General features: G+C 46.8%; 1 protein-coding gene across 1 annotated transcript in view; it reads right to left on the reverse strand.

Moving 5' to 3' along the window:
• PELI2 (pellino E3 ubiquitin protein ligase family member 2) overlaps positions 1–12,543 on the reverse strand; it is a 152,536-nt gene extending 139,993 nt beyond the window's left edge. The window contains exon 1 of the mRNA XM_054567516.1: positions 12,162–12,543. Within this exon, the coding sequence (XP_054423491.1) occupies positions 12,162–12,238 (77 nt within the window). The 5' untranslated portion in view covers positions 12,239–12,543. The remainder of the gene's footprint in view (positions 1–12,161) is intronic.
• Between the last annotated feature and the right edge of the window lie 499 nt (positions 12,544–13,042).

Raw genomic sequence — 13,042 nt, forward strand, 5'->3', positions numbered from 1 at the left:
CAAAAAAGGCTGCGCTGCCTTCGCAGGAAGGTGAAACTGTGCAGCACGAAGCTGCGCCAACTTTCAGAAGGGTCTAAGTCAGCAGCTCCATCAAAGCCTTTAAGTTGGCATCTGGTTTAAGTTAACACTTAAATAAACAAATAAAAGGCACTTTTCCTGGCCTATGCTTTTCGGATTAGCTGAACTAGTGCCACTGCCGGAACAAGTTGTATTAAGTACTGTGAGTGAGGAGATGAAGAGGAACCAGGAAGGTTTTTTCTCTTAATCAATACTAACAGGAAGATCAAGAGACAGGAAAGCAAAAATCAACATACATTAGTATCCAGGCAGGGACAGATCTTTACTTGAGGAGATACTGCTTGGAGCCCCTTTCCCAAGCAACAAACAAAATACAAATGCTGACCTAAGTAATCACCAGCAATAGAAGATGAGAAAAGAAAGATTATCAGGGTGCATCCTGCAACTAACGAGATTAGAGAGCTGTCCTACAGGAAGAGTACCTCAATGCACGGCTTCAAACCTGCTTTTACAATCCAAATCATTTTGGATTATAAAATCAAGTCTCTCTTGAGGCATTAATTTAATTGTAACATATTCAGGTACTTAAGAAGGCATATATGAGGAGAATTCATATTTTTATTCCCTGGAGATTATATAGTTGATTTTTTTTTTGAAAATTCAATGTATTTGATTGTTTTTGAACATACACGCCAGGAACATAAGTGGGCAAAGTACATATGTAGGCAATTCCCCAAGAGTTCATTTAAGTTGTAAACATTAAAAAAAAATAATAATCTTACTGGCAACTTCATTAAATGAGTGAAGGTTTGTCACTGTGCTTAGTAAGAATACCCAGTATGGAAAAAGAGTTGGTTAAAAAACAAGTAAGGTGCAAAATCACATACACAGTAAAGGGAGGATTTATGAACAAGGGTGTTGGAGTCAGAAAGGCCTGAGTTCAAATCAGAGCTCCAGCGCATAACAGTATGCGTAACAGACAGTCCAGCAATCCCAGACCAGTTTCTCAATAGCCATGCATGAGTGATGGCACCCACCTTCCTTGGTCAGAACAGAAGGAAGCCACGTGTGAACAGCACTTCGCACAGGACCTTGCTAAGAGTAAGCACTCAATACGGGATACTAAGACATCATCTCTGTGCACCTCCCCAAAGAGAGAAAGGAGCAGGTCACTAAGTAGCAACAGCCGAGCTAGAATTTCCTCCTTCTTGCAGGAAAAATGAGAGAAAAAGCTCAGATCCTGATGTTCCCTCTTTAAAGATGATTTTTACCAGGGTCGTCCAACCTGCAGGCCACATGCAGGCCAGGATGGCTGTGAATGTGGCTCAACACAAAATCATATGTTTACTTAAAAACTTTTTCGCTCATCAGTTTTCATTAGCGTTTGTATATTTAATGTGTGGCCCAAGACAATTCCTCTTCTTCCAGTGTGGCCCAGACACCAAAAGGTTGGACACCCCTATTTGCAGGCTTCTGAGCAAGACCTGCACTTCAATTCAAAGGGAGCTTACAGCCCTGAAGGCAGAGGTTAACATGGGAGAAATGGGCAAACACGGACAGCAAACAGGACAGTGAGCAGAGACCCTGTCCCTGCTGCTCACAAAGTATGAATCTGCTCTGCTCTCCTGGCAACAGAATCAATACTCCACCACAGGGGCTGTTCTGGGCAATACTGTCCCACAGGTCCCCAGACTTCTGCTGCTGGGGACCGCTGAGCCAGGGACTGTCAAGACCCTGGGCTGCAGTAATGGCCTGGAGGAGGAGCACCCAGTTATTCCTCCCCAAGGGCGATTCATGGATGGTTTGCACACAGCCTCCGCAGACACTGGGGAAGGGGCGCCGTGGGGCTACAGATCCTCTCCGTGGGTGGGCAATGCACATGGGACACCATCGCTTGGGCTATCGGGAAAGCAAGGTGCCAGAGGGCAGCTGGCTAAGAGCATAACAGTTCTTTGATCCTTGATTACTCTGCAGGGTGCAGCTCGACCCCAAAACATTCACAGGTTCCAGCACAAGCTTTCCAACCACACTACTGAGTGAGAGATTGATGGCTTTGTCCTACCATCACCATTTCTCAGGGGAAGGCTAGGGGAGTATGAGCTACCTCCACGCAGAGGAAGGGAGACAAAGGTAGGAGGAAACGAATGACAGAAGAGAAAACACAGACCCCTTCGAGATTTCAAGTAAGTTCTATCCTGAAAATTAGGTAACTCACCTTCTCAGAAAGCTGAACCTGTGCCTGCTCCCTGTATATGGAATAACTGATAGAAGTGAGCTTTTCATCCTGTCTTTGCACCTCCCAGCTGCAGTGCTGAAACATCCTTCTGGCCCATTCACTGCCCTGGACCTGCAAGATGCTGGTCTAGAGAACCTCCCGTACTCAAGTCTGTTAGTTGCATTATTTCATGCCAGATGAATTTTAAAGACCTGAAAACCTGTGTCACACACTAGCCGTCCTAGATGAGAGCTGCCTGTGTTCGAGTCTACCGGAAGCACGGTTCTCAGCTAAGCTAGGCCATTTTTCAACTGCCGTGCTCTCAATGAACTGCATGAGGTAATATTGATTATGGAGATTAACTAATGCAAAGGGACTCATAGATGCCTTCCTTACATGTGATAAAGTTATTCCACAAATGCTTTGTTAGCTAAAATTTTCAGGCCATATAGTATTTAATATTTGGAATAACTCATCTAAAAGGCTAAAATTGTTAAAGTACTTATTAAAATAATAACTTGAAGGAAACAAAAAACCACTCAACAAAAACTCAGTGAACTCCTTTGTATTAGTCTGTCTGCTCTGACAACTGAACTACAGCTGATACAATACTGTGGTATCTGAGTTGTCTATTGCTGTGTAACAAACCATCCCAACTCAGCAGCTTGAAACAACCTACACTTAGTTCTTTGATTTGTCAGAGCTTGGTAGAAACAGCTCACCTCTGTTCCAGGCAGAGTGGACTGGGGCAGCTCCCTGGGCTCAAGGCTCCAGGATGACCTCACTCACAGGTCTGCTGCCTCAGCTGGACGGGCTAGGGGTTGGCCGGGACTCCTCTGCTTTTTTCATCCCTCACCCGTGAGAGCCACTCTCTCCAGCAGGATAGTCAGCCTTCTTTTTATGGTAACTGCCTTCTAAGAGGGTGTTATGACCTGAATTTATATATTTAAGTCCTAATCCCCAGTATACCTCAGAATGTGACTATATTTAGAGATAGGGTCTTTAAAAAGGTAATTAAAGTTAACTTCTGTCCCATGGGTGGGCCCTAATCTAATATGACTAGCGTCACAATAAGAAGAAGGGCCCCCAGGGATGGGCACACATAGAGAAAAACATACATGAAAACACAGCAAGAACAGTGATCTGCAAGCCAAGCAGAGGCCTCAAGAGAAACTAAACCTGCCGACACCTTAATCTTGGATGTGCAGCCTCAAAAACTGTAAGAAAATTAATTTCTGTTCTTTAAGCCACCAGGTCTGTGGAATTTTGTTATGGCAGTGGTAGTAAACTAATACAGAGAGCAAAAACAGAAGCTACACAGCCCTTAAGCCAACATCCCTCAAGGCACCCCAAAAGTCACAGAGCTTTGCTTCCTTTGTACAGACTGGTCAAAGCAAATCACAAAAGCAGCCCATATTCAAGAGAAGGGGATTCACCTTCTCATGGGAGGTCCAGCATGTACATACAAGGACATACTGCTGACCATTATTTGAAGACAACACGGGAAGAACATTGGATCAAGTCAAAACCCTGAGTTTTCTTATTTTATCTCCAACTGGCTGCCAGACCAACTGGGAAAGTTGGGTAATGTCCACGTCAATAACATGGCCAATTATGTACAATCCTTTCATTAGACAATTGAAAGGTTAATACAATTGCTTATTAAGTTAAAATAATTCAAATATGTGAAAAGCCATGTTGAGAGGCATAAACTACTGACAAACACATTGAGAAAAAATACAGATTCTATCCTGAACCCAATCTCCTGTACTATAGCAAGGGTCCAGTCTGCCTAATTTTCTGGGATCTAGTGTGAAGCACACTACTTTGTGTCTAAAATCCTTGTGCAGAAAGGGTCTTTCTTTAAGGTAATCAGTCAAGTGCTCCAGAAAACTCTAGTTGCTCACCCATCACAAGTTCCATGTTCTATGTGTAGAAGGAAGCGCAAGAAGGCCAGGCATGGACAGGGAAGGAGGAGGGGCTTCTGAGGCTCCTTGGAGGAGCTTGGTAGTAAGAAAGAACTGTTTTATACCAAAAGCCTGGAATCCAAACACGCAACTGCCTGCTTTGGTTGGAGTCTGTTAAACCAGCATAAATGAAAATGGAAGTACAAAGCTTGAAATAGCGATTCTTACCCTGAAAACAGATTATGCACAAGCAGAAAAGCGGGAAACAAACAGAGTTAAGTGTCTGAGAGTGAGAAGTATTATATGGATGGCTGAAAATAAAACCTTAATAAAGAATGACTTGCAATAGTCTTAAAACCTGCTACTGAAAATACCCCTGATGCATATTTATTAGGTTTGTCATCCAAGAGGCTTGTATTCCACAGTATTTCCAGCCATCATTAACAGGCACTAATGACCACAGCCTTTCAACGCCGCGCCACCGTCGTGCACTGCAGTGCAGCTCAGAGCAGCTGGCGGAGTCAGAACAGATGGCCGGCTTCCCTTCAAGGCAGAACTTTCCGCAGGTGACAAAATGACTGTTAGGTGACTGACAAAAAGAAAAACAAACAAAGGTTGAAACTAAAGTATCTGATGTCAGTAAAGTAGGTGGTTAGTACTACAGGGAGCCTTTCACTTGGGCCCTGAAGGTTGGGAGGATTGTTTAGAAAGCTGCAGCTGTGCTACAGAATCTGTGTTCCTTTCAAATCGAGAAACATTCACTGAGCCCCAGAGACACCTCAGTGCTGAGCAGGGCGTGCTGGAGTGCGCCACAGAAATCCATCCCTTCAAGACAGTCGGTGAGTATCCACCCCACACCTGAAAAGGTGTGCCCCACACTTTAAGTGGGGTGGAAGTCGGAGTCCCTGCCCTCAAAGGAAAGCCCAGAGAGCTTCGATGAACTCTAGTGGAAGGCGATCACCGCTCTGGGCACACCATGAGCAGCACAGTGGAGTGAACCCTGTTTGTGCCTAGGGATGTTAAAGAATTGTCCTTATATTTGTTCACACTTCTATTTTCCCTTTGGTAAACTGTACATATACTTCCCCACCTTAACTAATAGAAAACTAGGAATCCCTTGGCTGTAGGAGCACATGCAGGGTGGCTTAAACAGAAGTAAATAAAGACTGAAAAAGGTGGACACTCTCAGAGGACACAGGGCTATTTTCTCAGAAAAGCTTTTCCCGATATGTTTTCTGTCTACAAGAATCCCCCCACTACCTTATCCCTAGCACTTTACCCCCTAGTCCCCACTCCTGCCCCCCGCTTGCCCTGCTTTACTGTCCTCATAGCACTCTCTGAGGTCAAATGTTTTCTCCACCTCTTTGCTGGCTCAATTGCCTCCATCCACGCAGGCAGGGTCGTAGTCTACGTCATTCGCTGCTGTAAGGGGCCAAGTCCTTAAGTCAGTGCTGGTCCTCGGTCAGTATCTTTGAGTCATCGAATGAAGGAATGGCCGGTCACACAGAACTCTGGGCAGGGCATGCAATGAGATCTCACGAGGGACTAGAACCAGAAATTGGAGCCGGGACAGCTGCCTGCTCGCTCACACTCTGTTCCCTCTTTGCCTGTCTCTGGGGCCCAGCCTCAGTGTCCCCCTCCACTTCCTGCTGCATCCCTCTTTGCTTTCCTCATTCCTGTTTCAGAGCTGGAAACCAGCTGCAGTCTCCCTCGCCCTTAGGATAAAATCCAAAATCCTTGGGACAACTTGCAAGCCCTTCATAACCTGTCCTCCCATCCTCAACTCTCTATTTCATTCCACCGCTCTTCTCTCCGGTCCTCCGAGGAGCGATGGGAGCACTCGCCTCTGGGTCTTGGAACACAGGGCCTCCTCTTCCTAGAGCACTGTTTCCCTCTCCCCTGCACGGGCCACCCCTCCTCTGCCTGGCACGGGGCGAGATGGCCTGCTAATGTGTCCCCCATCGCAGCTTATGCTCTAAATTGCTTTCCATCTCCCTAACTGAACTGTAGGCTCCGCAGACAGGACCAGGCCTGCTTTCCTCACCATTGCATCTGAGCAGAACAAGCAGATGCTCAAAGATTTGTGGAATAAATGAATGAACTGTGTATCGGTAATGACCGTTCACTAAGGGGCTGTGACGAGAATAAGACAGCAATTCACGAGGGCAGGGAACGTGTCTGCCTTGTCTGGCTGTATCCCCCATGTGTGGAAGAGGAGACACCCAATAAACATTTGTTGAATGAATAAATTCCTGGCTTGCCTAGTGGAACACCACACCTTTTTCTTCCACTTGAGAAAACATATCAGAATGCAAGTGGGTAAAAAATAACAGTATTAAAGGGGCATCTCTGAAACATTTGAAAAAACCACACATTATTACTTGTCATAAATTGCTGGCCACATACCTCAATATTGATCATATGAGGTAGTGGAGATAGTGGTTGAAAATAGCTAATTTAGACAAAACTAAGAAATATGAAGCAGTTTTGCTCTCATTATTTTCCAAAAGATGAAGGTGACAGTAAGTCCAGTAAGAACTCATAACAAATCATTCTTACTCTCACTTTTCTTTTTATAAAAGATTCTGCATACCCCAGGAAAAACCTTTAATTAAATGGAAAGAAGTTAAAAATACCTTTTTCCCCCTTACCAATGAAGTCCACAAAGTAGCTGTGGTCTCCATCAAAAGCCAGCCTACAGCCTTGCATACTCACTTCACGGAGGCCACTGCTGGTCCCTGCACGGCACGTACAAAACCACGGTCCAAATGTGGCAACCTGAGTTTCCCTCAAATATAGCCAACTAGTATGTGTTAAGGGTTTGGGGGGCTTTCTGTGCATGTGCTTTATCTTTTGCATAAAACATGTTTGGGAAAGTTGCTGGGACCCAAATGGACCTGGTTTTATTTTTGTTTACATAAGACATCCCCAAATATCAATCACATAAGGAAATACAACCCAAAACAAATAGTCCTAATGAAGGTTTCAGTGCTGGTGTGTTAAAGAGAGAAACAAATAAATCTGAGCAAGCCAGACGAAAAACCATACAGACAGCCACATACCCCAAACAAGGCTAAAGTTAGCAAAGGAATATATAGCAACCCAAAGCCAGTAACATCATGACCCTTAATAGCCTACACAATTAGACACTCCATCCACACCAACAGATCTGAGCTCTTGAAATCATCCCACACACCAATGTGACTCTGAATGACAGTAAAGATTATATTAAAAAAAAAAAAAGAAGAAGAAATTCAAAAGCCTCTTAGTCTATAAAGGATACTAGTGTTTGATGTCTCTGGGCCCAAATTAGAGAGGAGGATGAGAAAACCGGAACTGACAGAGTATATTTTAAGGTTTCTTATTACTATCAAGGGGAGCGGGTGTCAAGGCAAAGTGTCAAGGTTAAAACAAAAAGAGCATCTAGAAATAAGGAGCTGCTTGTTTAAAAAATAAAGACCATAAAGTCTTTAAGCAACAGTCCTCATTGTCTTATTTGATAGATCCTACACCATCCAAAGGGGAAAACACAGGTATTCCTTGACCTTTATGCAGACCTTGGTCCGTTTCCGCTAAAATATTTCATTTTCGGTCATATTTATAAGCCTTCATTTTCAAGGTTTTTAAGTCATTTTTGTCCCAAGGGTCCCATTAGCAGTCTGGTAAAGCCTGCTGAGCCCTCCTAAGAAAAGTGTTTTTAAGTGCATAACGTCAAGTCCAAAGGATTACAGGTGAAGTCAGTTATACTTAGTTATCAAGATAGTTTTAAATTGTGATACAATAGCATGTATAGTCTGTATTAATGCAGTAAATAACAATTCTAGCAGCAAGTTTGTTTGTCGCCTATTCTCATGATTGAATGAAGTGCTAAATCTCAGTTTGAGTTATAGTGAAAACTGAAATGCAACTTTTCCCCCAAGTTCAAGGACTCCCTAGATTGCATCTGTGGACCCTAAGTTAAAAACCTTTGGTTGAAAGAGCCAATAAAAATACCTTTGTGAAACATCAAATGAAAAGTAGAGCCTTGCAAAATATACTATCCATTCAACTGCAAGGTTAGAGAAACAAAGAGTATAAGCAGTCTTTTCCCAAAAACCACGATAGGCCATTAGTCAGCAAGAGAGCAGCATGCCTCAAACAAAATCCAGAAAGGTATTCAGCTCCCCCTCATGCAAGTCACAAAAATACAAAACAAAACAAAACAAAAAACCCAACCCCTGACGCTCTGAGGAACTGACAGCACTGAAGGGGGAAAGCAGTGACCTGGCAGTGCAGGGCTCCCGCTCAGCCACAGGTCAAAACAGTCTCCTCCCTTCCTGCAGCCTGTTTCTCCATTAGTAAAATAAAAGGGCTGAATGTGTACCAGGACTTTTTAGGCTCCTTCAGTTCTAAAATTCTATCAGATTATCTATTCCTTATGCTAGCTATTTCAACTGACTCAGCTTAATTTAGAAACATCACTGCCTTTCTTAAACTTGGAACAGAAGGTTTTAGCAAATTTAAATGCCCTCATGTACAGACTAACACCAATGAGCCAAATACATATATGCTTATGCTACTATAACTTTTTTAAAAAAAACAGCCTGTTTTGCACCATCTAATTCATAAAAAGTAATCACAACGTTGGTCTTTTCTGCAATTTAAATGAAGTTCCCATTCAAATTCTAGCACCATCAGCTCAAGAATATACAAAATCAACAAAATCCAAGGTACCTAGAATACACTAATTATGTGTTTTCCACTCTTCAGCCAATGAACAGCATTATAGGGTACATACAGACCAGGGAGGCCCTTGATGACAACTTAATCCCATCACATGTCATTCCTGCGAAAAAAACAGAGACGGAGTGTGGGACTAAGCCAAAATCACAAAGCCAGCCTACAAGAAAGCAGGAATAAAATCAAGGTCTCCTGACTGTCTTCAGGTTCTCCCCGCTACACTGGACTGCCTCTCAAACCCTGACACACTTCCCCAACTTCAACAGTGTAGCCAGATTTAAAATAGACAGTGAAAAAGACCTAACAGACCAATCATTTTCCCTACCTTCAATTACATCATGGGCAAAACAAAAAGTTGCAGCTGTGATACGTTCACTGGTTAGAGTCATGAAATAATTAAATTCCACTTACCTGCCAAGAAAGTGATGACCCTACTAAAATCCTAAATACCTGGAAATTCCCTTAATATTATGTAACACATGAAAAGATGCATAAGCATTTCTATATGGACACATACACATACATATATAGACACACACACACGGACATATACATTTACACACACTGTTCCTGTCTGTGCTCCAGGATTTCTCAGTGACATTTTACTATAAAATTTAAAAGAGAACCAGTAAGAACAGTCAGATGACAGTTTCAAAAAAGAAGAGAGCCTTCCTTGTACTTTATAAAATCTTGTCAATACCGAGGCTTTTTTTTAATTTTTATTGTATTTTTTCCATTATCACTTAGTCCTCTTGTACCCACCTCCCCCAGCAATCACCACACTGTTGTCCACATCCATGAGTCCTTTTTCCTTTTTGCTCAATATTGAGCATTTTTAGATCTCAAGATTAATTTCATCAATAAGAAAATCAAACACAAATTCTCTTTATGTCCTAGATGACGAGGCATGCAAAGTTGATATTATTTTTTATTTGACTGTTATTGCTGTCTTAAGAAGGAGGACACAGTCTCAAGTCCTAAGGGTAGGATATGAATTAAGGGTCTTTTTAAAGTTTACCTATCTTCTCACTATTCCCCCGGCATTCTTTGATGTATTCAATATTGCTAGAGAGTCAGAAACCTACTCTCAAAAAAGAAAAGAAAAAGACTACAATTCTTCTCAAGTATTCAAAAACCAAACTAGCATCTCCTTAGCATTCTGGTCTCAACTCACATTTCACTTCCTCAGAGACTTGCCCTGACCTCCTAAAGAAAATACCTGCCTAGAGCAGACATTCCCTAGGTTAACCCACTTCTGTTGCTGAATACTTGGAACACCTGAAACTCATTTACTATTCATTTGTTTACATGTTTCTTTCTGTTTATGCCTGCCACCCCACACTATAATGAAAGCTCCTTGTTCCCTGCTGATCCTCAGTGCCTACACAGTGCTGGCACATAGCAGGTGCACATGGAGTTGCTGAGTGTCATACTCGGGCTCTCCTGGAAAAGCATTAGGGAACATGCCATTGGCCGTGCACCGACGGAGCCGACTTTAGAGTAAGCCTATGACACCAGGACAATCCAGGGCATAAATCCTTTCCAGGGCGTTGAGCGCCCTGCACTTCCAGCTATGAACCCAAAACCTCTCAGGCCACTCACACATTGCTTTTCTAAAACATCTCAACGATGATTTCCTCTAAAGGAAATAATGAAATAAAGTTCTGGCGTAAGTTAATCTTTCCTGTCAGGTTCACCATGTTAAACCTACCTTGAAGGTAGCCACACAAACAAAACCAAACTCCACAAAATCAGGTTGGGCTGAGGTTACAGAAGAGAAGCTAAACTCTGGCTTTTTTCCTGTCATCTCTCCCTCCTTCCAGTGAACCTTAACATCTGTCTTTTAAGTGCAATTAGATGCAGGTGAGAAAAAACGCTTATTTGCACATAGCTTCAAACTAGGCAATGAGATTTCCAGTAACACTGCACTTAACCCTGTAGCAACAAAGTGAGGAGGACTAGACAACTTTGAGCTGTCCTGTGTCTGGAAGTTTCTCTTAAAAAATCTTTTCTCTAAAACTATTTTTAAGTCGCCAGACACTTCAAGGTATTCAGTTATCAAAACACTTTCTTCGGAGCTGTGAGTGTTCCCATTCTCATGATGCCCCACCTGTGTGCTAAGCCCACTTATCAGCACCCATGATGTTGTGAGTACAGGGAGGACAAAAGCGCGGGTCCCCGGGAGTGACACGTACTAAGGAAAAAAAATAATCCTTTCTCCTCCAGTACTAAACCCAAGCTGCTTTCTCCTGAGTTTCCTGCGCTTCCCCCTCCCCACTCCTCTCCCCTTTCGCTGCCCACTTTCCAGCTTTCATCCGGCGAAGCACCCCTCCCGGCTTATTAAGGGGAAACAATAGAAATGTCACAAGGAAACTCGGGAAGTAGATGAAGTCTCTAACTGCTTCTGTTTAACGATCGTGGATAATTACTAGCTTCAAAATGTGGTTTTCACAAGCGGAGAGGGAGCGAGGCAGGCGAGGCTAGCGAGCTCCCCGCCGCCGGGAGGACATCTGCGAGGCCGCAGCCCGGGGTGGAAGGACCGAGGGGGTGCGGCCAGCAGCGGCCGCGTCCCTGTCCCTCCAGGACGCTCACGGCGCCGGGCGCCGAGAGCCGAGGGCCTGCTAGCCCGCCCGGGTCAGAGACAGTTCACGGCCCGCGGGCAGCGGCTGCCCGCCGCGGTCACCGTAACAATATGCTAAGGGCTGCCCGCGGACGCCCACCGCGCAGCTCCCTCAGCCCGCCTCCGCGGCCGAGCCGGCTGCTCCTCGCTCGGAGTTCGCGGCCCCGGGCCCACAGTGCGCGGGGAGAGAGGGCGCCCCGGCGCCGGGCCTCGGGAGCCTCTCAGCTCCTCCAATCGGGGGGTCTCCTGCGACACAGCGAAGTGTCTGCAACGGTGACGCCTCAGCCCCGGCCCCTACCGACCCTCCGGGGACCGGCGCGCTTGGGGAAGTAGAGCCCCTGTCCCTACGGTACTATCACGGACTTTGTCCCCGAGCACTGAACGCCGCGGGGCGTGGGGTCGCCCCAGTCCCCGCCGCCGCCTCCCGGGGGCCGGGCCCGCTCCTCCACTTCCTCCTCCGCCGCCGTCCTCCGTGCGGATAGCGCATCCCAGCTCCCGCCTCAGCGCCCGCCGTCCCAGCCTTCCGAGCCGCTCCAGCTGTTCCCAGCGCCCTGGTGGTCCCCAAAGGGCGCCCGAGCCACCCCGCTGGCACCGCTTCGGGATGCGGGCGCGCGGCGACTACCAGTCCGGAGTGAACGCCGCCCGCCCCAAGCTCCCCGAGGTCGGGGATGCCCGGACTCACCCCAATACCACCAGCTCCCCGTATTTCACCGGCTCCTTATTGGGGGCGCAGTGTTCCTCCTGGTCGGGGGAAAACATGGAGCCCCGCTCGGCCGCCGCCGCCGCCGCCGCCGCCGCCTCCGCTGCGATCCCCGCTGAGTCCGCGCCGCCGCTACAATCCCATCCCGAGAAGGGGGTGAGTGCGCCGGGAAAGGGCACGGCGGCGAAAGGGGCGCGGGGCGGCCAGTCCCGAGGCTGCTCCGTCGTGGCTGCGCGGCTGCCCCGCCGGGCTCCCCGGAGCTCCGCGAGCCGCGGCCGCCCCGAGCCAGACTAGACAACAAATGGGACTGGGCAGCGGGGGACCTGCCCGCGCCGAGCGCCGCCGCCGCCGCCGCCGCTGCTGACGCCCCGCGGGAGGGAGGAAAGGAACAGGATAAGGAAGGAGGAGCGGGGGCAGCGCGCGGGGGAGGGGCGGGGGCAGGACCGTGGAGCCGCCCCGCCGCGCGCAGGCAGGTGGGAGCAGCCCCGCCCCCAGCAGAGAGCCCGCAGCCCCGGACCCGCGGTACTCCCTCCCACTGTGCGTGGGGCCTCCCGCGCCCACTCCCCGCCTTCCCCCGCCGGGCCCCGCGGTGGATCAGCCCCCATGTTATGTAAACATAGAGTAAAGGGAAAGGAAGTTCTTAAAGGAGCAGCTCTATTTTTCCCCCCCTCGCTTCCTTTCCTAAACTTACAGCACTGCGTCCTCAGCCCTCGCTCCCGAGTTTTCCAATCCCTGAGGGCTGCGCAGAATCCCCAAAGCGCGATCGTCCAGGTTCTTAGGTAGCCAATTTCCCAGGTTTAAATGTAAATAAAGAACTTTCTTTCGCGAGTATAAAGGCATTTGTTTTCCCGGTGTCGCTATGT

This window comes from Pteronotus mesoamericanus, unplaced genomic scaffold (genome assembly GCF_021234165.1).
Source record: "Pteronotus mesoamericanus isolate MK-2021 breed Mesoamerican mustached bat unplaced genomic scaffold, CSHL_Meso_final contig_182, whole genome shotgun sequence".
Taxonomy (NCBI): Eukaryota; Metazoa; Chordata; class Mammalia; order Chiroptera; family Mormoopidae; genus Pteronotus; species Pteronotus mesoamericanus.